The sequence below is a fragment of the Diplotaxodon limnothrissa genome, linkage group LG1, assembly GCF_057381915.1.
Source record: "Diplotaxodon limnothrissa isolate DT_005_m linkage group LG1, D_limnothrissa_male_GT1.1, whole genome shotgun sequence".
Taxonomy (NCBI): domain Eukaryota; kingdom Metazoa; phylum Chordata; class Actinopteri; order Cichliformes; family Cichlidae; genus Diplotaxodon; species Diplotaxodon limnothrissa.
The window spans coordinates 11459424-11485540 of record NC_140596.1 but is presented as its reverse complement, the minus strand read 5'-3'; the positions used below and the strand labels follow the sequence as shown (position 1 = coordinate 11485540).

Genomic DNA, 26117 nt, shown 5'->3' with positions numbered 1-26117 from the left:
AGTGCACATCTGTAAATTAGAGTATATTCATAGAACACGCACACACACACACACACACACACACACCTTGCGCAAGTTCAGTAAATTGCAAGTTGCATTTTTCTGAAACTTTTTATGAACACCCCACCACTCCCAGAGGAAAAACTGAAATTGTCAAGCATTTGAATAAAACAACACTGGATCCTTTACAAAAATGCAAAGCAAATAATATTGTTCTTTTTCTGGATATCCAGAGGAAAAGGTTTGGCCCAAGTCAGTATAATCTGTTGAAGTCAGCCGGATCAGAATCAGTCAAAGTGCACTTTTAAATCGGTGTTCAGCTTTGTGTTATGGTCAAAGCCTCACTTTTATGAGTGTATATGTGTGTGTTTGAAAATCTATGGAAATCTTTTACATATATTTACGGTGGCCCTGAGAGGCCAAACAGACTGCAACTTCAGAAGTATTATATATTTCCTCAGTGAGCGCGAGTGAAAGAAGATAAGCATCCTGTATTGGGTATAATTGTCTGTATGTCAGAATGACTTATTATACAACTAAAGAAACATCAGTGGAAATCAATTTGTGATATGAGGTATTTGACAGTAAAATGGTTTAAGGGTTAATTTTATTTTTTGTAGATATTATTTTTTATCCAGTCAAAAATGTTGAACGTGTCACCTTACAAATAACAGGAAGTGGTTCAATATAGTTTCTCCATATTTACTCTCTGTGGTTTGAGCAAGACTTTTGAGAAGCTTTCAGAAGATACGCTGCAGAGAGTCTGTAAGGGCGGCTCATTGTCTATAACGATGAACATAATAATTGCTCTTCTGTGTGAGTGCACTAACAGATAACATCTATGTCTTTCAGTCAAACTGTTTTCTATTTAAGCTGAAAGGATTCATTAGATTTTTCACTTCTTTTCTTCAAGGTGTTCTGACAAATCAGGTCATAAGCCAAATCGAAGGTAAGTTCAGTTTCCTTCATTACAAGATATGTCTCTTCTGTATTCCTAAATGTTACTGAGCTGCATTCATCATTACATATATTGCTCACTATGATGTCTCACAGATATTTTTCCTGCAAAGATCCTGGCCCAGCAGACAATTATAAGTGAAAACAGTGACCTTTATGTAACATGCACCACACTTGGGAGAAAGAAAGACTCAAGTGTCCATGTTTATTTGTTAGTAAATGGGTGCGGAATCCAGAATCTCACCCAGAAACAAGATCAAAGTGACACCCTGTTCACCATATCCAGCGCTAGTCTTCATCACAGTGGAAATTACAGCTGTGTTTATTCCCCGAATCATTATACACTTTCTGAAGTAGCCAAGAAAGGAGACGACATCATTGAGATTCTGGTCATAGGTAAGTGTTTTGACTCCTGAACACATGATGTCATTGTTATTTCTTTCCACTCATTTTCTCCTGTTTCCATGCAGCCAATTTTCTCCCAGCAGATATTTCAATAGTTGGGTCATCCACTGTTCATGAGGGAAACTATCTTGAATTCCAGTGCACAGTGTCTCAACACCTACATACACTTGGTGGATGTAAATTCATCTACTCTTACCTGAGGAAGAATGTCACGATTCTCCAAGTGCAAGTCTTTAATGTCTCTCAGATGCTGACAACAGTCATCATCGATGGTGCAGTTTTGAGGGATTCAGGTCATTACAGCTGCATAGTGCTGCCATCAAAATGCTTCTATGAGCATGAGTACACAGTTCATGGAACAAACAAAGTATTTCTTCAGGTCAAAGGGTCTCTGAATGTTTCAAAAATGCTTTTTTAAATTCTTGTTTATGCTGTCTTTTTGTGCTTTCCAGTGGATTTCATCTCTCTGGGGTTACTGCGTTATGGAGTGATAACCTTGATGGTATTACTGGTGGCGTCCCTTTGTGGATCAAACAACAAACAGGCAAATGCACACATGCTGAGGAAATGACGGGATGAGAGAGGGGGACGATCTAGATCAGGAGTGTCAAACTGATTTTATGTTGCAGGCCACACACAGCCCACTAGTTAAGTGGTGCACTGGCGTAAGTTTGTGCTGGGGGGGGGGGTCGTCAATATCTCTGACTAAATAAATCTGGGTATATTCCCAGATGATTAAACATGCAACTATTTTGCTGGTAATACCCGAAGTGAGTAAAGAAAATCAACAGCCTATTTATGCAAAATAATTCATAATTTTATGGGGAGGTGAGGTGGGGTGGGGGGGGTATATTGGTTGAGTCTGATTATTGGAGGGGGGGGGGTCATAAACCCTCTGGAAATTACGCCCTTGAAGTGATGAAACTCCCCTTCCTTTCATTGTAAAGAAGTTACGTATTTAACTGTTTCTCTACGTGATAAAGGAAAATAAATATATCAGCACAACTCTTTAAATTGTAAAATATAAATATGTAAAATTACAGAAAAAGTTCTGGTAGCTCATTGCCCAGATTGTCAAGTTCTGGATTTTTGTTGTTGTTGTTTTAAACTGTAATCCTCAAAAATAGAAATTTCAATAGTAGAAGATTTATAAAAGAAATCTGTCTTCTTCTTTTTTTGCCTTATTACTTTGTATATTTAATATTAAATTTCTCTTTTTTTTAATTTCAGAAGATTTTTCTGGCAATTATTTCATGGTTGAAGGCTTTACAGGAGGTGTGGGGACCTCCAGGCCTCAAGGCCCGGTGTCCTGCAGGTTTTAGATATCATTCTGGGTCAATACATCTGAATCAAATGTTTAGTTCATTACCAGGCCTCTGGAGAACTTCAAGACATGTTGAGAAGGTAATTTAGCCATTTAAAGCAGCTGTGTTGGATCAAGGACACATCTACAACCTGCAGGATACCGACCCTTCAAGTCTGGAGTTCCCCCACCCCTGCTTTACAGCATTAATGCCTTTTGACAGTCATTGAGTTTTCTAACAATAACCTAATAAGAGGTCATGAGTTTGCATACCAAATAACATATTTTTAACACTAAACACTGTAAAATATGGTTATCATTATAATACAATATACAAATACATGAGAATATGAGAAGTCCCCTTGCTTATCAAATGCAAAATGTTGCTCATTATAATGCTGTTTTTGCTGTTTCACGCCAGCAGGGTTGTGTCTGTTAGCTCACTGAGTGTTACAGAAAGACCACAGGATAGATGTGGCGTGTCTTTCATGCTGCCTGAATTAGAATAGTTAATTCTGTCTTGAAAAACAGAAAAGAGTCAAGCTCATACGTGTATAAACAGAGATAGCTGCTGATGACTGCTACCTTTCTTCAATGAATACAGAAAGACAGAAACAAGGTTGTGTCAATGTTTGTAGGGTTAATGAAGTTGTGCTATCTGGCATATAATGCTGTGCTACCTGATGGCTACCTACAATACTATTGTTAGAATAATGAAATAATAATACATAAATAAATCAGCACAATGAAGATGGCAGGTGAATGTAAACATTTTTCCCCGATGGGGAGAAAAAATGCAATCATATGACAGGGCAAAGACACTGAAAACAGACCAAACTTCAGTCAAGATGTCACCTAAGATGATCCATCCAAAACATGTGTTTAGTCATTAAACAGTATGCACACTATGCTGCTGTGTGGTTTGGATTACTCACTATGACAGATTTCCACCCTCTGTAGGTTTATCATTTTCATTTACATCAAATATTTGAAAAAGTATATATAAAATATGTAGATTTTCAGCATGATTTTGGGATTTTTTTTTTTCTGATGTGTTTTCATGGATCTACGACAAAGCCCAAATTGATTTGGTGCTTACAGGGGATCCTATCAACCTCAAATACTTCTGGGAGAAAGGCGAACGGATTATTATTGTAGGCGCCAGACATCTGCTTTATATTTTTGTTTACAATTGAGTTCGTGTTCGTTTCATAATTCATAGATTCATTACATAAGTCATCTTTACAGGATTAATTATGTGTTTACATAAAGTAATGTTATGTCACTGTTTGGGATTGGAACCTAAAAAGGGGTACCTCTCACTTTAAGTATGTAAGTGCAATAGTAGCATGAAACCCTGTGTGAGGGGGAAGGGGAGGAGCATGGACAGAGAGGTTAGGAGTCACATGGTTTTTCTGACCGTGTGCACAGGTAGTTCTGGATAACTGCTTATTTTTTGGAACTTTCATGCTTACTTAGGAAGGAGTTCATTGTTATATCTTCAGTTTGCAATAAATAAACAGTCTTCACATCATAATGCAACTGGAAGCATTTCTTTTGGAAACCAGGAGCACGCGTCAGCCATAGACTCTCTTCTTGAACTTGGTTTATTGGAAATTACCCTACAATTATTGACACACCTGCTTATAAACATGATAACAAGTAAAAGTGCTGTGAAGAGATCTGAACAGATCTATCACATACTTTTTATGGATTTGCAGTTTCCCTCTTTTCTATGCAGTCAGCACGATTAGTCCTTGCCTCCTCATCTCCTTTCTCCCTGTGCTTGTCTTCTACTTGCCCTCTGACTGTGGTGAAAAAGTAACACCATGTATATATGAGAGACCATGACACCAAAGATGTATAACCATGCAAGTGGGTTTCTTGAAATGCTGCCCAGAGTGATTTTCATGACCAGGCCAGAGAGAGAAGGTGACTGTTAACAGTGTTCAGACTATTAGTTAAAAAATTCTGTACCATTCATTAAGTCCCATGCAAAACCAGGACAAAACATCAGGCCTCGAACAACAGAATGATATCAAGTCTCTGTTGGTTGGTTTCTTCTGTGTTTCCAGATACCACATTACACTCTTCATTTAGAAAAAACTTGATTTAGATGTTCGTGTTTGGAAATCAAGCGGCACAAACTGTGTTCAAAGTATGAAAGTACCATCCAACGGTAAATCTCTGTTACTTTAAGCCACTCCCAGGTTGTTTTTATAAAGGGATATGTAACGCAGTTTCTTCAGATTGATGAAATAAAATGTCTTGTAAAGACATTTGAAAAAACATGTAAAATTTCTGTAGAGATTATTTTACATTTGAATAGCTATAGCTGTTGTCAATTTTGATTTCCTATATAATTTCCCAGAGCAGTGAGAGTGAATGAAGATAGGATCCTATATTGGGTACTACTGTCGGTATGTCAGACTGAGTTACTGTACAGCAATAGAATCAGAGCACTTGAAGAGGCTGAGTCAACTCTGGGTCCAGGGTTAGGGTTACAAGGTCAAGTGTAATCAAATACCTAATAATCAAAAAAATTTTGGTTCCATATTTTTTCTATATGGCGTTCCAGGGTAATAAGACAGATCACATATTGTACTTCAGTAAACCTGCATGTTTTGTTTTCTTTTAAAATCTTATGTTTTAAAACAGTTCATTCAGTTTTGTGCACACCACGGTGAGCTTTAATTTAGTCTGATGTTTTTAAATACTTATGTATCGTGTGTACATGGACATTTTAGTAGAAAAATTATTTGTTATGACTGTTGAAGTGTGTGTTAATGTGTTAGTGTGCCTATAAACACCCAATGCAAAAGTGAATGTACCACTGAAATGTGTTTTCTTACAGTGCAATGAGTCAGCAGGCAATGCAGACATATTGGAGGAACAGCAAGAGCAGATAGAGGGAAGCACAGGAAGGTATAGTGAAAATAGAATTACAGTAAAGACATAGTCTGGGGAATTCTTAATAGAATTACACACGATGACTGAAATAGAAAACCTATCTATCCGAGATCTGTTCTTTTTCAAATCCAAAGAAAGACAACAGTCTTATTCCACTAACATTCATACGCTCAGTGCTTAAGAAAACATTTAAAACTATTACTCCTGATAATATCTGTTTCCCAAAGCTTTAATGAAATTTCATTTAAGGTAGCTACTGTATATACAGCTGTTAGGCTGGTTTAAAGTTTGTGAGTACAAGAAAATTATGATTAGAATAAAATGTGCTCAAGTTTGTTTAGATGGTAGGGTGCAGCTGTCATCAGATCAGAGGAATGGGAAAGGATTTGGGTGTGTGTAATTGTAGAGAGAGAGGAATTTATTGACAGTGGGGGTCTGCCTGTCATAAAAGGAAATATGAAGAATAGTATGCACAGAATAGGGTAAAAGCAGACAGATGTCATGAGTATACAATCTTTCAGTAAGATGTTGGTTACATGAATGGTTTTTCTCATGACTAACCGTGCGTCCAACATCCACTCTGCACATGCTTACGTAGCACATATATATACACACATACTCAAGTATCAGCACAGGCTGGTACCACACAGACACACACACACACACCCACACACACCACTCTGGCCATGAGTTGCTGTTGTTGCCATATAAGGGAATCCCCAGGGTTTTATAGCATATTTTAAAGCTCATGGGGACCCTCCCCCAAAGTGTGAGGCTAAATGTATATATGTGTAGGACTGAGGGATTGACCCTCAGATCTGCTGGTTACAATTGCATTAGTTCCCTCTGTGCAGAGGTTCGGTTTAAATAAATGCAAATAAATACAAGTGTTTGTGATTTCAGAGTGTTTCTTTACAGCTGGGTGACAAATGGACCAGAAGTATAGAGTGATTTATATCATTTATATCACTCCATACTTCTATACCAGAAGTATAGAGTGATTTATAACAGGTATTACCAGTAACAGGTATTAAAAGTATTACCAGTATAAAAATACTGGTAATACTTTTATGTACACTTTACAAAACTCAAATAAAAAAGTATCAAAACAATATAGAAAGGTGAGTGCTCAACATATTTTGGCAGTCGTGAATCTGTGTATACTATGATTGCATGGCGTTTGACTTCCTTATACTGTAAAACTCATGGTTATGATATCTTTTAAAAATTACATAGGTGACTTCACTGCTAACATGCATAAATTGGCAGTATGAGGAATGCAGTTGTCAAATCCAACATTTATTACCTGTCAGTAGCTGTTTTGTCATTTTGAGTTTTACAGCTCAATAAGGTTAGATTGAGGACAAGTTTGATAAGAATAACAAAAACAAACACGAGCAGCTTATTATAAACCTTTTTTGTCCCTTCAAACCAGCAAGTTTGTCTGTGTTACTTCACTGAGTCTTACAGGAAGACCACAGAACAGGTGTGCTTCTTGAATTAGAATAGTTAATTCTGTCATGAAAAACGGTAACCAGAAATGAGGGGAGAGGCAACCTCACAAGTGTCTAAATAGAGATGACCGTTTCCAACCACAGACAATCTGCCTGTAAGCTGCCAGCATGCCTGTGTGCCGCCTCCTTCAAACATTAAAATAAAGGCAACAGCTTTGTCAGCCCCATATTTTCTTTAATCCATGTTCCAGTTAATGTTAGTCCATTCACCAATTTGATCAACTAAACTGCACAATGAAGAAAAGTTTGATTCTTGGACAAACAACAAAGCCAAGGCCAACTTGGGGCTGATTAGTTCAACTACAAGCCTCAAGGACTTCTGTGAGACAGACAAATGGGTTATTGTTGATGAACCTGGTTATAAACACAACATTAAGTAGAACTAGTGAAAGGAGATCTACAAAGATATAACACACTTTTTGTGCATCCGTCATCTCCCTCCTTTCTTTGCAATTAACATGATCATCCCATGAATCCTAATCTCCTTTCTCACAGTGCTTGTCTTCTGCCTGCCCTCTGACTGTGGTGAAAAAGTTACACTGTGTATCTGTCTATCACGATGTGTATGACTCTCCTACCCTTTGCCATCAGATATACCTCGTCATCTACTGCTTTCTGTTGAACATCCGCTACCATGCATCGCTGATTAAAGCATGCGTCTTAACCTCCAACTGTTGCCAGGCTGATATTAATAACCTAGCAGAGAGTGATCCTGAGAAGGTGACTGCTGGCAGTGTTCAGACGATGCATTTGATAACCTGTTGCTTTCATTCGTTAGATACTCTGCAAAAACAGCAACACCCCCCATTTGAAAAAAGAAAATGCAATTTCATATTGAAGTTAGGATTCTGAAATCAGGCCTTTGCCATAAGCTCTCTTTTATGATATTCTTGTCACTAAATTGCCCCCTGTGGCTTTTTGTGTGGAATCACTGGCCTCAATAGTGGCTAAAACATTTGCCCAGTACCACATGCAAAGTGGTTAGCACTATTCTTCACATTGAGACAGTCCTGGGCTTAAACCCAGGCAGGCTGAGCTTACATGAGTTTTATCTGGGATCTTTAAATTATCCTGTAAATGAGATGACGAGATGAGTTAAAGTTCCCTGTCTTGACCTAAGACACACTTGGAAAAAAGATGCTAAATCAGATCTACTGCACTAACAAAGAAAGACTGTGACTCTTTCTCCTTGCTTAAATTAAATATATAAAATCAACCTAGAAAGATGGTGTAAGTTAATTTATTTTTAGTTTCCAGAAACCACATCAAACGATTCCACTTTTTTTAAAATTTAGTTTCATGTGAGACTCTTTGACACTTTGCTCAAAGGCTGACATCCCATGGTAAATCTTTGTTACTACAAGTTACTTCCTAGTCATTTTAAAGAGATATGTAACTTAATTTGTTCAGATTGCTGCAATACATGCGCCCTTATTTGATTGGACATTAAAAGTTACAAATGCATTATAAGAGGTCCTGCCTAACTCTGAAGCAGTTACTTTCTGGAACATGTAATAATTTAAGAAAATGTAATTTGTGAATTTTGAGGATATTTAAACATTGTGTACAAAGACAAAAAGGACCTTTGGAAAAAGTAGTGTAACCATTGTGACGTTTACAGATATTTTATTTCGAAAAGGTCGAATGTAAGCCGGAAAGGGGGTTAGGAAAAAGGAAGGAAAACATTAGAGCAACAAGTTAGTGCTGCAGATTATGTTGCCGCTGCAAGCCTGAGAATTAAAGAATGGAACTGATAAATACTGAAGTTGTTATCATTAATGTTTGAGGCATGCAAACGTAAGCATGTGACCCACTCCTGAATACACGTTGATCTAGAATTGTAAGAAGATAGGTTTGAGTGAATCTGTAAATAATATTATATTTATGAAACACACACACACACACACACCGCAAGTTTCATTTTTCTGAAACTTTTCATAAATCTTTTATGAACACCCCAGCATGCCTGGGGTAAAAGCTGTAATTGTCAAGCATACAGACACACTGGACACTGGATCCTTTACAAAAATGCAAAGCAAATAATATTGTACTTTTTCTGGATATCCAGAAAAAGAACCAGTCAGTCTAATCTGTTAAAGTCAGCTGAATCAGAATCAGTCAAAGTGCACTTTTAAATCAGTGTTCAGCTTTGTGTTATGGTGAAAGCCTCACTTTTGTGAGTGTATATATGTGTGTTTAAATATGTGTGAAAATCTATTATGTATATTTCCTCAGTGAGCGCGAGTGAAAGAAGATAAGCATCCTGTATTGGGTATAATTGTCTGTATGTCAGAATGACTTATTATACAACTAAAGAAACATCAGTGGAAATCAATTTGTGATATGATGTATTTGAAAGTAAAATGGTTTAAGAACACACTCCTCTGAATTTTATTTTTTGTAGATATTATTTTTTATCCAGTCAAAAATGTTGAAATATCACGTGTCACCTTACAAATAACAGGAAGTGTAGTTTCTCCTTTTTTACTCTCTGTGGTTTGAGCAAGACTTTTGAGAAGCTTTCAGAAGATACGCTGCAGAGAGTCTGTAAGGGCGGCTCATTGTCTATAACAATGAACATAATAATTACTCTTCTGTGTGAGTGCACTAACAGATAACATCTATGTCTTTCAGTCAAACTGTTTTTTATTTAAGCTGACAGGATTCATTAGATTTTTCACTTCTTTTCTTCAAGGTGTTCTGACAAATCAGGTCATAAGCCAAACCGAAGGTAAGTTCAGTTTCCCTCAATACAAGATATGTCTCTTCTGTATTCCCATATGTTACTGAGCTGCACTTATCTTTACATATGTTAATCACTATGATGTCTCACAGATATTTTTCCTGCAAAGATCCTGGCCCAGCAGACAATTATAAGTGAAAACAGTGACCTTTATGTAACATGCAGCACATTTGGAAAAAAGAAAGACTCAAGTGTCCATGTTTATTTGTTAATAAATGGGTGCGGAATCCAGAATCGCACCCAGAAACAAGATCAAAGTGACACCCTGTTCACCATATCCAGAGCTAGTCTTAATCACAGTGGAAATTACAGCTGTGTTTATTCCCCGAATCATTATACACTTTCTGAAGTAGCCAAGAAAGGAGACGACATCATTGAGATTCTGGTCATAGGTAAGTGTTTTGACTCCTGAACACATGATGTCATTGTTATTTCTTTCCACTCATTTTCTCCTGTTTCCATGCAGCCAATTTTCTCCCAGCAGACATTTCAATAGTTGGGTCATCCACTGTTCATGAGGGACACCATATTGAATTCCAGTGCACAGTGTCTCAACATATTCAAACTCTTGGTGGATGTAAATTCATCTACGCTTACCTGAGGAAGAATGTCACGATTCTCCAAGTGCAAGTCTTTAATGTCTCTCAGATGCTGACAACTTTCATCATCGATGGTGCGGTTTTGAGGGATTCAGGTCATTACAGCTGCATAGTGCTGCCATCAAAATGCTTCTATGAGCATGAGCACACAGTTCATGGAACAAACAAAGTATTTCTTCAGGTCAAAGGTAAGGCTCTCTGAATGTTTCAAAAATGCTTTAAATAGACGTATTTTTTATAATAATGTATTATTTTTATACTGAAATATATTTTTAAATAAATTAATCATCTTATTTTACTTTCCAGTTGATTTGGTGTCTACAGTATTACTCCATGTTGGAGTAATAACCTTGATGCTATCACTCGGGGCATGTCTTTGGTGGATTTGCAACAAAATAGGTCAAATAAGTATAATTAAAAATAATTTTAGGCTTCACATTTTTTTCACAAGTCATTGTTTATTGTATGGATTAATCAAACCAACCACATAATATAGCCGAATATACCTGCATGCAATATTTTGCTTTAAAATTATATTTGTTTTGCGTTTCAACAGTTCGCTCAACTTCTTGCAGACCACGGTGAGCTTTAATTCAATATGCATAATTTTTTGGACACTTCTGTGATTTTTATTATTAGGAAAATTATTTTTTTATGTTTTGTCTTTGTGTGTAAAGTTCTATATACTGAATGCACTATATCACTGAAAAAGTGAATGTACCACTGAAATATGTTTCGTTTGTTTTGTTTTACAGTGCAACGACTCAGCAGGCAAATTCAGACATGTTGGAGGAACAGCAGGAGCAGGAAGAGTGGGAAGACGGTATGGTCAAAATGGAGTTACAGTCAAGACATACTGTAGGGAATTTTTGATAAAGTTACATATGATGACTTAGAATGAAAATCTTATCTGTGTTCTGCTCTTTTCTAATCCAAGAAAGGATTTCTGTGTAATTTCACAAACAGTTATACATTCATATTCTTTCAAACAAAAAAACTATTTAAAACTATTCAAATCACATCTGTTTCATTAACGACTAAATTTTTCAAAGCTTTCAAAAGTGAGCTATATACAGCTGTTATAAATAGAAATTGCTATGAACTTTAATTTTTCTCTGTATTTCACTGTGTTTTTGTGTGTGTGTTTTTATCAGAAAAAGAAGACTCTTTCAGCATAGAGTATGATGACGCGTAAGAATATATTTTTATTTTCAAATCTGTACACTTAAAAAATGTGTAATAACAACAAAAGCATGAGCAGTAATGAAATCTGATCATTAACAACATTTTATCATCAGGTGTCCAAACAATCTGGCAGCTGAGGTTTCATTGCCTTCTGAAAATTTTGAAGACGCGTACACTGTTGTAGGTAAGCGATCACATTGTGTTTCATTGTGCTATAATAGACATAGTTTTGATGCCTTTTAACAGTCATTCAGGTGACTTTATTGCCTAACATGAACATAAAAGAGATGATAAGTCCCATAACATTAATCAGCAGCATGCCAAGTAATACATTTTACTAAAGTACGGTACTAAAAGTACTTTAAAATTAATATATTCAGTCAATCACAATTGGCAATGTAAGATGAATGCAACATGATGACATGTTGCATTATCAAATACAACATGTATTACCTAAGAGTAGTTATTATGTCTTCTAGTCTTGAGCTGGATTGAGCATGAAGTTATTAGAATAAGAAAACATATTGTTGGGAACTTATTACAAATGGTGTTTTAATACTTGAAACCAGAAGGTTTGTCTTTGTTGCTTTACTCAGTCTTACAGGAAGACCACAGGAAATGTGTGAAAGAGTGTTTCATGCTGCCTGAATTAGAATAGTTAATTCTGTCAGTAAAGATGGTTACCGGAAAAGAGGCGAAAGGCAAGACCATGAGTGTTGAAACTCATTAAACACATGTCTAAATAACACTTGCGACCACTATTTAACTGAAACTTTCCAACCACAGATGATGTGCCTGCAGATTCAAGGCCAGAATGCCTATATAGTTCATCAATGAAACGTAAAAAGAAAGACAACAGCGTCCCCACCCCCAGTTCCTCTTCATTCTATGTTTCAGCTAATTAATGACTGCAGGCAATGATCATGTTCAGAATGAGTGGCAATGTTTTCTGAAAGTGTAGTGGCTGCGAAGCATCGGCATTCACAGATGTTTATCAGCAACACAGCGGAATTGAAAGACTTGCTCCAACTTGCTGTTTCTTGTTTCTTCATAAAACATTTTGATCAAAGGCATAGATGTACTTACCATGCTTTATAAAATAGTCTGCATTTTGCTTTCACTCTAGAGCATGCAGACATTAGTGTTTTATATTTTTCCTAGAGATGTGTTCACATTTTTGTGACCCCTTATTTCCATCAATCCATCATAAAAATGTATATAATATGTATATAATACAATAAAAAAATACTCACTGTGTATAGCTTTCAAATTTACAATTATTATGTTTTTATTGTGGTAATTAGATGTATTTGTATTCAATAAATTGTTTCTAATCCATACAGAACATGTTTAATAAATTTGAGGTTGGGGTTTGGGAAGGCTATCACATTATCCTGCATAATTAAATAATTAAAATAGAAAAAGCACATTCTACTGTTCACCATGGGGACATAGACTGTGGACACAGGGATCAGGGTTTTATGGTTGTAATTTTTATTCAGTTGAATGAACTTTCACATTTGACAGTAGCTTTGATTTGTAACATAACTGGGGAAAACTACACTGAAATCTGCAAAATAACACAAACCATGTCTTATCATTTCTTATTCAACCTATTAGTTTTAATTTTTAGGCATTTTTCAAGACATACCAGCCTAAAGAACACAAGAGATTTAAAAAAAAAAGTAATTAATGCACCAGCAGCTAAAAAAGATAGTACTACATCTACAGAGTGGTAGGAATACCGGGACATTCTGTAGGACTCTGCTTTCAGGTGAGCTGCTCCTTTGTGCCTCATGACAAACTCTATCAAGAAGAGAGCGTTATCCAGTGACATTACTGGTTTATCTCTGTGTAGCCTGGAAAGTCTCTGCATGTTCGCCCTGTAGGAGGGATCATTCATGACTTCATGTAAGGCCTTCAGAAAATTATCATCTTTATCCACAATGGCTAATGTAAGAATTTTAGCTGCTCCTTTTTCTTTCAAGCGAAGCAGGTTATCATACTGGTCAAAAAACACAGGTAGGCCCACAATGGGAACTCCATGATAAATAGCTTCCTGGACTCTGTTTGTTCCTCCATGTGACACAAATAATTTTATTTTAGGGTGTCCTAAAAGGTCATTCTGTGGCATCCAATCAACAAATAAAGTGTTATTACCCAGACCAATTGGCCTGTCACCTTTATACTTCCAGATGACTTTCTGTGGTAGTTTAGCAAAAGCTGCAGCGATCTCATTTGTTATATCAGCAGGAAGTTCAGTCACAAAAGTCCCCAGAGACATGAGGATGAAGCCATGCTCTCCAGAACTCTGCACAAAGTGTTCAGGAAGTGGTTCTGAAGGTTTACACTGAAATCCTCCTATATAGATAACATTAGGCATGGTCGGTCGAGGGAACTCAAACACAAAGTCCACTCTCATGAGCCACAGGTCTGCTCCTTGTAATAAGCCACAATATGTAACATCTGAGCCAAAGAATTTATTGAAAACAGCTTGATACTGAGGATGGATTAAAAATATGTCCTGTGCTTACCAGATGACATAGCAAATTAGATTTTTGACTGTCTGTATGAAAGTCATGCTGTCTGTCAGCCCAGAACCAGTTATTGGGATATACGATAATGGTGAAGGTGCAATGGCCAAGTGTCCCTCCCCACTAGTTGCGAATTGTACATTATAGATCAGAGGTAATTTCAGGCGATTAATATGCCTGCACCCCATGCTGGGTCAGTGAGGACTAGGTCATATTTGTGCACCTTTAAATTACTCATCAAATTCTCATCTTCAAGCATGATAGCCATTTTGCATATGATTCCATCATATCATTAAACATTTCAACCTGCAAACTCAAAAAGCTAAAAACCTAGCTTTGTGCTAATTAATCCTTTTTCACCTGCATTTTTAGCTGTCCTTATTCCTAACATCCTTTACCCCCCCTCCAACTATGTTTATTATTTCAACTTATAGTCTCTGTATTTTAGTGGTGTAGTGGAAAATCAAATGTCACTCATCAATACGCTCACATAGCTGTAATGTGAAAATAAGGCCATGCGGGGGCAGTGCAGGCTCAACTAAAGGCCGGAGACAAAAGCAGTCTTCCTGGTTTTTCAAACGTTTCCAGAAGTGAAGTAAACCTCCCCACCATTTTTTCCACTTAGAAAGAATTATCTGAGGTATGAAAAATCAGTCATACAACAAAACAATCTGGTGAGACATCCTCAAATAGCTTTTAATTCTGTAATAAATTTCAGTGAAATAAAAACATCCCGTCCCTGAAGCGTCTTTTGTGCTGCGACCATGGATTGTCTTACAGTCTCCACAAAGTATGCAGTAAATGTCCTCAAGGTGAAAGGAAGTGCTGTGAAATTCAAGTCCTGGCAAGAGAGTCTGCTCTTTCTCAAAGAGGGCGAGGGAGAATGAATAAAGAAACTATTTAAATGACAATGTTTCCATATAGGGTTGCCAACCGTCCCTTAAAATACGGAATCGTCCCGTATTTCGAAACAAAAGTACACGTCCCGTATTGAGCTAATAAGGGACGCACTTTGTCCCGTAATACAGTGAGAATCAAAAGTAGTCTATAAATGTTTATGGAATTAACACTTTGTTTGAAAACATAATTCCCAGCCCCTCTCCTGCTTTGTGACCAATGAGCTGACAGCACACTTATGACAATTCGAGTATGACAATTCAGATTACCGCTCATCTCATTGGTCGAGGAAAGGTCGCTTGCGGAGAAAATACCGGAAGACAACAGATGACCACAACAAGAAGCATGGCCAACAGGGGAACAAACGCCGACTCTGCGGTGCAAGTCTCGGATGACAGTACACCTAAAGCTGGGCAAACACTGTGCGATTTTTTTCAGTCACGTTATTCAGCTCCTGCTCAAACTGCACGATTGACTCGCAGGGGTTAGAAGTTCGTATGTCACGATGTACTCTCACACTATACCGCCCGATGCTCTGATGCGACCTGAGTGCTCACACTGTGCCTCCATAACATGAAGGTTATAACAGAAAATCTGTCGCTCGCTCTCTCTGTCTTTCACTCACACAGACACACCACTACCATCAACTTTGCTAAATTGCTAATGAAAAACATGATCAGGCAGCTGTGAATGAGCAGCAGTGTAAATCCAACTATTTTCACGGTTGTTGTGGTCGTGATAATTTTGTGATGCCACATCGAAAAGGCTCGGATGAGCTTTCCAAAGTTCTACAAGTTGTGCCTCCATCGCTTGTGTCCAGATCACACGCTGCACAGCTGTGCTGCGCCGTCTTTTTCACCGACGTTTACGTTTGCGCGTGAGCAGTGTGAGCGCCTGTGGTGACACCCTCACGAGCGATTGATGATCGGGAGCTGGTCGTGAGGTGTTAATCACTTCTCGTTACCCCACGTATACTACACGGTGCACGATGAAGGCCAAAATCGGTCCGATCACTCAAAAATCGGCTCAAAATGGGCCAAAAATCGCACAGTGTAAGCCCAGCATTAGAGCAGCAATGTTTGTTCCCCTCAGAGAAAGGGAAGAATGGGAAAAGGAAAACACCTGGCTGGAAAACGTTAATATGGGCATGTGCAGTGAATATCAGCGCTATGTGGCCAGAAGTGTGATAATATAATTTATTTTGTGTAATAAACAACTGCAAGGATAGATGATTACAACAAATTGATGACTAATACATAAAAGTAATACATAGATGAATAATGATGATGAGTTATGATGCGTAATCATGGGAACAAGCGGGTTTACAAACAGGAGCAGCTGATTAGCATTAGAAAAGCTGAAATAATACCTCAACTGAAGCCAATTGTACTAAATGCACTAAATGTGCACTGTTACAAGAATATTTTTCTTTCTATTGTTTTCTATTATTTTAAGTTAAGCAGGACAGAGTGCTTTTAAAGAAAGATTTACTTATATTCTCAAAAGTTAAGCATGACAGGCTTCTGTTTAAGAAAGAGACCTGTTTTATCGTGTTAATGTTGTCATTTTGAGCTAAAAATAAATGGCTAAATGATCATTTGTTTCACATGTGTTCATATCACAAAGAATAGAATATGCATCTACTTAAATCAACTTCAAGTCAAATGGTTAAAAAAATAATTTCACACACAAAAAAAGAGCTAGAAAATTCACCACACTGGGAAGGGTGAAGACAACTGGGTCGCCCGGCCCTGGCCACGAGGTGTCCCTTATTTATTTTTCAGGGAGTTGGCAACCCTATTTCCATATAAGAACATAACTGACACACATGCAGTCAGCATAATAATAATTGTATCTATTGTGGTCATATAACTGTAGCCTTCTAAAAGGCAAAGGAATTCAAGGAAATTGTGGAGAAATGCTGATCTTTTATTTACCAAGACCAGCTGTTCTCTTTCACAATTGTGCACCTTGTCAGATTTTGTGTTTACCTGCAAGAATAGTCTATTTTTAAACTACTAATGAATCTGACATTGCTGATAGGGCATACTGTGTAAAAGTGAGAATCATGATTATGTTCTACAGTTCAAAAGATCATCAAAAACTAGTACATAAAGCTTAAAACGTGTCCTAGTGCCTTCATGGGGTATGCTTTTCCTCATGTCCTCATGAAGGGATTTATGGGAATCTCTGGGATTTGTTCTTGCCATATTGTATTGTGCTTTTTCCAGAACCAACAATAAATCCACTCAATGATGCCAGTAAACAGACAAGGCCAAATACATGTATCATATTGTACTGTTATTTATTTATATGTGAAATGTGGACAGAAATGCAGATGATCTTTTCTAAGTAATATTTAATCTCAAATGCAGAATTTAGATTAAAATCAAGTTCATCCTATAGTGATTATGTACTCTGCTACACACTAAGTCTCATATTATACCCTTTCCCTAAAGATTTTTAAGGGTTTTTATGTTTCAGTTGTGCTTTGTTGAAAAATATTGTTTATCATAGACACATTTACAAATTGGTAGTATTCAGTACATATGTCTACTCTGAGTACATGTTTGTTCATTATTCCAGTATCAATCAACTATATGCTGAAAGCCTACATAAGAACAGTACATGTTATGGATTTGAGACAAAGCCTGTTTCTCTCCACTCTGCAAACAAGGCACCCAAAGCTGTAGCTGTGCAGCTCTGGCACACCTATAGCAAACAGAATAACCCCGAGCAGGACTATAATCATATCTCAAATATGACTAGAAGTAGCTGTTTATGTGCTTTGCTTCAATTTTTGGTTAGTCTAACTGTGGTTATTAGAGGATACTTCCAGCATGGCTAGGGACAATGATACTGGCCCATTTGTAAATAACTGGGATGAAGAGGAGAGCAGAACCAAGGACTGACACCAAGAGGAAGGCCCACAAAAACATTCGATCCAGAACCTGGGCTACAAACTTCCAGTCTTGAACAACCTGTAACAGAAGAAGCACATGGCAGTCTCTATATTCTTAATGGTTATGGGGAGACACATATATAAGCTAACTCAGGGTAATGAATCCGTAATTTTTCCAAGTTTACTGTCTTTGTTGTAATTTGCGATTTTGTTTTACAAATGAAAAAACCCACAAAACTCACCTCTCTGACCTGATTTTCTTTAACCACATGCATGGTAATGTAGCGAATAGACTCCAAAGCAGCTTCTAGGTTGTGTCGAGTGTAGAGGAGCTGAGTGAGCTCAGGTGTCGAGCTCTTTATCCCTTCCAGTCCCACCGCTTCTCTAGCCCTGGCTACTCCAGCTGTGGCATAACGATCCACATGGCTGCGCATGCATAACAATTTAGGAAGTCGATGCAGGAAAATTTTCCTCACCCAGGGTGCCATACTGTGATGTGTAGAAGAAGAGCGGTGGTGGATGTTGATGGCAAAGACAGTAATAATGATGGAAAGTGTGACAAAGATCATGGTAAAGACCAGGTACTCCCCAATGAGTGGGATTGCTTTTGAAGAGGAGGGGATGATCTCCTCAATGACCAGGAGGAAGACGGTAAGCGACACCAACACTGAGGTGCAGAGAGAGATCTTCTCACCACCATTTGAAGGCAGATAGAAAACAAGAATGGTAAGAAAGGACAAGCCAATGCAGGGAATGATGAGAAAGAGGGTGTAGAAAAGAGGCAACCTGCGGATAATGAAGAAGTAGGTAATGGTGGGATAGGAAGAACTGCCATCAGTCCTCAGACCACGGCTGCCTGTGGCTTTTACTATCTCCCATTCACCATTGTCAAAATAGTCCTGCTTGTCTACGTGGAAGTCCTCCAGAATTATGTCCACCTGTTAAATCAAAAAGGGAATCTACTTAATCAGTGTTTATTACAATATTAATGTACTGCAGATGCTGTTATATAATAGAAATTCACCTGGGAGCCATCATAGGTCCAGGAGCCAAACTTCATTGAGCAGTTCTGGAGGTCAAAAGGAAAGAAGGTGACATCAATGGTGCAGGCTGACTTGTAGTTGGCTGGTGGTGTCCACAATATTGTACCATTGTACTTCACAACGGCCTTGGTGATAGTTCCCTCAAAGCGTCCATCAGAACTATTAAGAAAAATATGCCCACATTTTAGCTAACAGCTTCTTTAAGAGTACTCCTACAACATCCAGAACAACAACTTCCTTTACTTCATTTTAATCTCCCCACTTTTTTTCTTTGCTTTATATACTATGAAAATCATTTGGAAAATTAGGAAAATGTAAGAAAAAAAGAAAAAGCTTTTCATTATATCTTTTAATAACCTATTTATATACAGTACAGTGACATACTTATCATACAGTACAACATCCGGCAGCCATAGCCTGTCTGAGGGGACACGGATCGATGTGATGCCCAGGTATTCATCAGGATTCCATCTGAGTTTCATGTCAGTCCATTCCTACGTGAGGGAAAAGAGTCCATTTAACAATTAAAACCACAACTAATCTATCAATGGGTTGCTAAAATACATATTAAACTTATTTGAAAATTCATATCCTTTCTTGAAAGTCAGTTTTTGTAATAATTTCATGGCACCTGAGCTAGTAGCTGGTTGACTTAGCGCAGAGACTGGGAACAAGGAGGAACCGCTAGTTAGAAGTGACAACAACTTATTCTTTAGACTAGAGAAATTTGGTAGTGGTGGCAAAGAAAATGGAAAGTGATAAGGACTGTAACAAGATGACTGGATAGAAGAAAAAAGGACGGTTACGAACATCTGGTTTCCCTCAAGCTATCATAATGGAGGGAGATGACAGCACAACAAATCCTGTCTTTAGGTAATTGGTATTTGGCTGGTAAGAGGTTCTGAGAAGATAGTTTGGTGGTAGAAATACGATCCAAGCCATAAGTCATTGCCAATTATTATTTAACCAGTTAAGAGATAAAACAAGGAACCATGAATACACTGGGAACATGGCTCCATACAATGAACAGCTATGTCAGTTTTATCTGGCAATGTACCAGACTATGATAAAAATAGAATAGAATAGAATTCAACTTTATTTTCATTGCACATGTCACAGGTACAAGGCAATGAAATGCAGTTTGCATCCATCTAGAAGTGCTTTAGCCATGACTGTCAATATAGATATGTAAATATATTACAGAAATGGGTCTATTATGGTATGTTATAATGTACACGGTATGAAGGTATGTTATGAATATGCTATAACTATAAGTATGTACAGGCTGTAGTGAGTACGAACTATGTATGAACAGGATATAAATATGAAAAACTATGAAATAAAAAAACTATAGAGAAATATGAGATATACAGCTATACAGAAATGTGAACTATGCAAGTTATAAACAGTGTTGAATTAAAAATTATCGTATTGTACAGAATGATTATTTACACAGAAGCAGGCGTGTATTCAGCCTCCCCTTACGAAATCAGGTTTATAGGGTGTTAGTATAGCTTGCTGGATTGAGAGTGTGACTCATATGCCTCAAGGCTATTGCAGTAGTCTAGATTCAAATCTCCTTTGGGGCATTTCCCACTTAACTTTCCTGGCTCTCTATCCCAGCTTTCCTGTCCAGTCTATGCTCTTCTGTTATAATACATCCTAAAAAGCCAAAGCAGCCATTCCCAGAGTGAAGACTGCTACTTCTATCCAGTTAATACAAAGTGTTAAGGCCCATGTGTGACCCACCTGTCACTGGCAAACAAACTTCAATACAAGACCACTAAAACTTAGGCCAGAGTAATATCACAACTTAACCACTAACCACCACCCATTCCTCCTGACTATATTCCTAATAGTGTAATTTCCTGCTGTTGGACAACAAAATCCTGAGACTATTAACCCTTCAATCTTAATCTCTACAGATTATAAATATTGCCAAGGTCAGACAGAATATAATAATATAATTGAATGCTGCTACTCATTTAACAATGCAGCAGTTTTCCATCTACATTTAGTACGAAACACGGCAGCAACGCTATTCACAAACACTCAATGCAAGAAACATTTTACTTCAGCTCTTGCAGAGCTACACTGGCTTCACAATTCCTGCAGAATCCAATTTAAGACTGTATTGATTACTTTTAAATCACTACATGATAGAGCTCCACTTTATATCTCAAAATACTTAACTCTTCATTAAGCAAGCAGATCTCTCAGATAAGAGAATCAATTGCTGTCACAGCTTCCACATTCAAGCCTTAACACAAAGCCGGTGAGTACCTTTACTGTTTTGGCCCAAAGACTGTGGAATAAGCATCCTCCTATTATTATATGCCGTCTTTTTATTCAAGGGCTTTATGTATTTTTTAATATTTCTTGTAAGTTTAGATTAGAAAGGTGCTATAAAAATATTAATGGCGCAACATGATGTTACATCATTTTGTAAGTACAGATATAGAGGTACTTGCCTGTTTCATCCAAACATTAGTTGTCATTAACTGATTTTTCTCATCCTAGAATTGTAAAACAACACATTTTGTACAAAAAACATTCACATTTTATATTAAGTGATACATTATATTTTTAGAGAGCAGAGAACAGAGCAGTGATTTAAATGGCATTTAATCTTTGAACAAACTATTTTATGTCCTTTATATGATTTCTTGGTAACAAATAGATAAACATTATCACAGTAATAATCAGTGCTGATTTATACTCACCACGTCAACAAGCTGTGAAATAGCTAGTCCAAACCTCACACGGATTGTCTGGTTTAGGTATTCCACTGGACGAACCCATTTCTGGTAGTTTTTAAAGAGATATTTGAATAGTTTGTCTTCTGCTTTTGCGTAGGAGGAGAGTTTTGGAATACCTAAGAGATGGAAAAGACATGATTTTTAAAATATCTATATCTATCTGTCTATCTAGCTATACTGGTTTATTTTAAGGTAATTCAAAAAATATAGCATTACTTATTAACAGGGTAGTCATGTTAAAAAAAGTTAAACCATTCCCTGTATGTTTTCAAACAGCACTGCATTTACCTTTCTGAACTTATATTAGTTTTATGTGTAGCGCTTCTGGCTATGACCTCTGCAAACCAAAGTTAGGAACCAAACTCATACTGAATATATAATTAAGATTACTACATCAAAAGAGAATGTATGAAGCCTTTACAATGAGTGCCAAGCATGGTAGCAAATATTTTCTACTTAGCCTTTGCTAATGGAGTGATCAAAAAGAAATGTATTTTTGAATATAGCATTCAAAATACATTTTTAGTGTTTAGCTGGGATGTTCTGGGTGATGATGGGTTAGCTAGAGACAAATTTAAGCAATAGTTTTTTTTCTTTTAGGTTCCCAGTCTGTAAGATGCCATCAGTTAATATTTGCAGAGTATAGCCTCAGAACGATATCCAAATAAAACACTGCAGTTAGACTGTGCTTCATGCACGTGTACTGATGAAATGTATGTCTGCAATTTAAAATGTAATCAGAGGAAGCACTGCAGCGATTTGGCTCAGTTCCTATTTACTTTGTACCATTCCTTCACTAGTGTGAGTACCTGATATGTCTATACACCTTTCTCATCACATCACTGCACTGTGAGTTATATGCAGCAACGATTGTAAATAATGCGGACATTCTCATTTGAAGGATAATCCTATTCAATAAAAGTCACTGCTTTCTAATGTATCCTGCCATCTTTACTGCATATGTAACAAAAGTAAACATAAGATGTGAACTTTTAAACATGACTTGAACTTGGACTGTTCACGGTGAATTGTGGAATTGCTGTTGATGCCAAATTTTAGGAAAATAGTTTTAGGCAAGAATATCTTTAGGCATGAAGTTTTTCTTCAGCTGACTTGTTAAAACACAAACAACTACAGGGTGCTAAAATACACTCAGTGTTTAACAACCATTTTAATTCATCTAATCCTAGTTTGTTCACTATATAAACTAAATTTCTTTATAATCAAAGCACTTATAGAGTAGGTGGCATAGATTGTGGTCATGGCATTAAACCAATTCCACCACATTAAGGGTTCAACTGTTTTACAACTGCTGCATCGCTTTGCTGTATCAGAATACCAGTACAAACAAGAAGCTACTGATTCTTCACCTCCATGGTAATAAACTCAATTTATGGATAGTGAATGTGGCTCCAAATCTACCTCAAGTCTGACCACAAATATGTGGTGTCACTCTCAGGCTGCGTGGATCAATAAAGACAAGGCTTCAAACAGCCTCAATCAATGACTGTGTGATCAGCAAATTCATCATCTCTCAGAGCTTCTTCTGCACTGTCACCAGCATCCTGCTCGGGTGAAAAACAAGCAGGAGAATCTTCTGGATTCTACATTCATCACTGATGATTTATTGGTAACCTGGGAATGTGCTCAGTCATAAATGATGTAGTAAAAAGTTGGTGTTTAGTATATGAGAAAAACCTGGAGCTCATTCATTATCAGTGTCAGCAAATGTTGAATTCTATCAGCAAATGATATTTACACATAAATACTGCGTAAAAAGTATTTCATGTTAAATCATTTACTCAAATGAATGCTAGCTTCTGCTTGTTCAGTGCAATAGGAAGCATCTCAAAACACTAAGCATGTAATGCAATAAACATGGAATATATAATGTGAGTTGCTGAGGATTCCAGTGATAAATTCTCTAAAGATCACATGCTGCCACAGTCAGGCAAATATGTAAAACATTAATAACAAGAGATCACAAAATAATGGACAAATAAAGTATATTTGTATATACGTTAATGATGGCAGCAGATCTTTCTTCCCTCCCGTTGGTATAGTTTATATTATTATTCCTGTCCTTTCTCACTTTCTACTGTTCCTCACCTGTCCACCAATAACCTCTACTAAGTTAATTCTCCAAGAGTGACTTCAGTTATTCTTTTGTCATAACCAAAGGTTATCTTTTCCATCCACTTATCCACACAGACCCTCTGTTTTCAGTCAATGATAACGAATGAAAACAGAGTGTTAATTATTGATGTAGGTGAAAATCGTGTGTCATAGTAAAAAGTAAGCACTCTGTTTCTTCAGAGGAAGTCTATTTAAAATTGAACACAGTCTTTTAGTTACTAGCTTTAGAATTTTTTACATATTTGATCAGTAAGAGGATAGCTAACTTGTTTTTCTAAACTCACAGCAAATGCACAAATTATAAAATTTTATATTAACATGCTGACACAAGTCACTCCTTGTAGCTGAACTCTTGCAATTTTTTTTCAATATTCTGTAGAAAACTCTGCTACTCTGTCATCAGGCATCCCCAGGTCATAAAACACTCACGTAGTGAGTGGCACAGGTAGCACCAGCACACCAATGGCAGCAGCAGTGTGAGAGAGGTGGCTGCCCCTCCTGCTCTCCACATCATATCAGAGGTGGCACTCGATCCACACAGCTGGTACCTTGGGCATCCCAGAGCTGGAAAATAAAATATTCAAAACAATAGTTATTAAAAACCGTGGCTTCTTTATACATCTGGGTAAATAAATCTTGCCTTGGGTAAACGCTCAAATCCCAAGTTATTCGTCTTTATTAAAGCCGAATAAAATCTTATTTAGGGATTTCAGGGGAAAGGCTGTGAAAAACAAATAAGCATCATCTACACTAAATAATAAACTGCAACCACACTTATAACATCCAGAACAACATCTGCATAAGTCAAGAATATGTTCTACCTTCACCTTGCTAAGATGACCCTCTCCAAGATAAAAATTACATTTTAATATGTGAGCATGCAGCTGCTGTATCCATACCTGCTCTGAGGTTGTCCCATTAAGAGTGATTAACAGTGGATGTGAAGGTAGTTAGTGTCCAAACAACAGCGGCAGTGCTGCTGTACTGCTCCTCCATTACATGCAGGTTCTTTCTCTCGCCTTACACAGATGCTGCTTCACTCCCTGCTGCCTCCAATTGTGAACAGGCAACGCATGCTCATCCCCTCCTCCTCCTGTTCCTTAGGAGAGTCCGCCCCCAGCACCATCACCGTTTTCCATCCTTCCCGTTTCTCTAACATTCTCGTGGTCACTAATAACAGGCAAGAATAATTGCACCCTCCATGCAGCCACCTCATTGCCTCTCCACAGCAGCTAATGGTAAGCTCTGCCACTGCCACTCTGCTTTGCATCTAACCAACAGTTTCCAGATCATTACCTGGTGCCCACTGCCACACATGATGATGTATTTTGTGATACTTGTCCCCCCCCACAATTCTGTGTCAATATGTTTGCTTCCATGGTGACAGCATATTGTGGGATGCAGAAATGTTAACATGCAAGGGGAAGATAAATATTAACCAAATTCTGTTGGAAAACCATTTTCCAAAGTCAGTGCAGCATATTTACATTTTACTGTCATATCTTTTGTTTTATAAAATACTAAATACATAACAAAACACAATTTTGTGTGAGTATGCAGGGCTTATGTGTGTAAAAGCAGTCTTGTTATTTAGTATTAAAACCTGTTAAATATAACCTATTATACTTTTCATAGCATCTGTGAAACGGTAATGGGAGACCTTTCTGAAAAATATCAGAATTATCTGTTACATGCAAATCTTTACAAAAAAAAATCAAATCCTGGAAAAAACATTTCAGGATTTGCAGATGAGCAGAAGACATTCATCTCTTGCAGTTATTTCACAGCCAAAGTTTTAGTATGTGCAATAAACCACCATAGATGCACCGACATGCATCTACATAGGCTATATATCGACATATGAAACTCTTATATATTATAAACCAATACATTTAGAATGGTTGCAAATTTAGAAACGATCAAACCTCATTAGGGTCGCATAACATTTACATGACATTACACAGAAACAAATATAAAGCTAAGAATTAAGAATCATTCAAACAAAATTACAAAATGAATACAGAATGACTTATCCATTAAGAAATGCAGCTTCAATATAAACCTTTCAATGCATAACAAAAATAATCTTTATAATGGTTAACGCCTACAGACTGTGCTGACAAAACACTGGAATTTAATTCCTTATTCAGTGAAAATGAAAGTGTACAATTTCAGTTAATTCATAAATGACGCACTAACTTTGATCCAGAGTACATAAACACACCTTTGC

At 37.2% G+C, this 26117-nt stretch overlaps 3 protein-coding genes and 1 pseudogene across 4 annotated transcripts; 2 read left to right on the top strand and 2 right to left on the bottom strand.

The window, feature by feature from the left end:
- The first annotated feature begins 791 nt into the window (after positions 1–791).
- LOC146639440 (uncharacterized) lies at positions 792–1780 on the top strand. Its single transcript, XM_085351173.1, has 4 exons — positions 792–816; positions 914–949; positions 1054–1353; positions 1428–1780. The coding sequence occupies exons 1-4, from the start codon at positions 792–794 to the stop codon at positions 1778–1780; spliced, it is 714 nt and encodes a 237-aa protein (XP_085207299.1).
- A 7882-nt stretch (positions 1781–9662) lies between these two features.
- Positions 9663–12521, top strand: LOC146639439 (uncharacterized). Its single transcript, XM_085352758.1, has 10 exons — positions 9663–9687; positions 9785–9820; positions 9925–10224; positions 10299–10619; positions 10738–10830; positions 10988–11012; positions 11187–11254; positions 11586–11622; positions 11730–11800; positions 12403–12521. Exons 1-10 carry the CDS (start codon positions 9663–9665, stop codon positions 12519–12521), a joined length of 1095 nt encoding a protein of 364 aa, XP_085208884.1.
- Positions 12522–13245: 724 nt separating this feature from the next.
- On the bottom strand, positions 13246–14418 carry LOC146639438 (UDP-glucuronosyltransferase 2A1 pseudogene; annotated as a pseudogene).
- Positions 14419–17869: 3451 nt separating this feature from the next.
- Positions 17870–24401, bottom strand: chrna5 (cholinergic receptor, nicotinic, alpha 5). 2 transcript variants are annotated; one of them, XM_085352738.1, is made up of 7 exons: positions 24317–24401; positions 21716–21867; positions 21464–21508; positions 19377–19486; positions 18974–19151; positions 18192–18887; positions 17870–18028 (listed from the first exon to the last, which is right to left on the bottom strand). In XM_085352738.1, exons 1-7 carry the CDS (start codon positions 24399–24401, stop codon positions 17870–17872), a joined length of 1425 nt encoding a protein of 474 aa, XP_085208864.1. The 2 variants fall into 2 exon arrangements, with proteins under 2 accessions (XP_085208864.1, XP_085208872.1); XM_085352746.1 differs by lacking the exon at positions 21464–21508.
- Positions 24402–26117: the final 1716 nt, after the last annotated feature.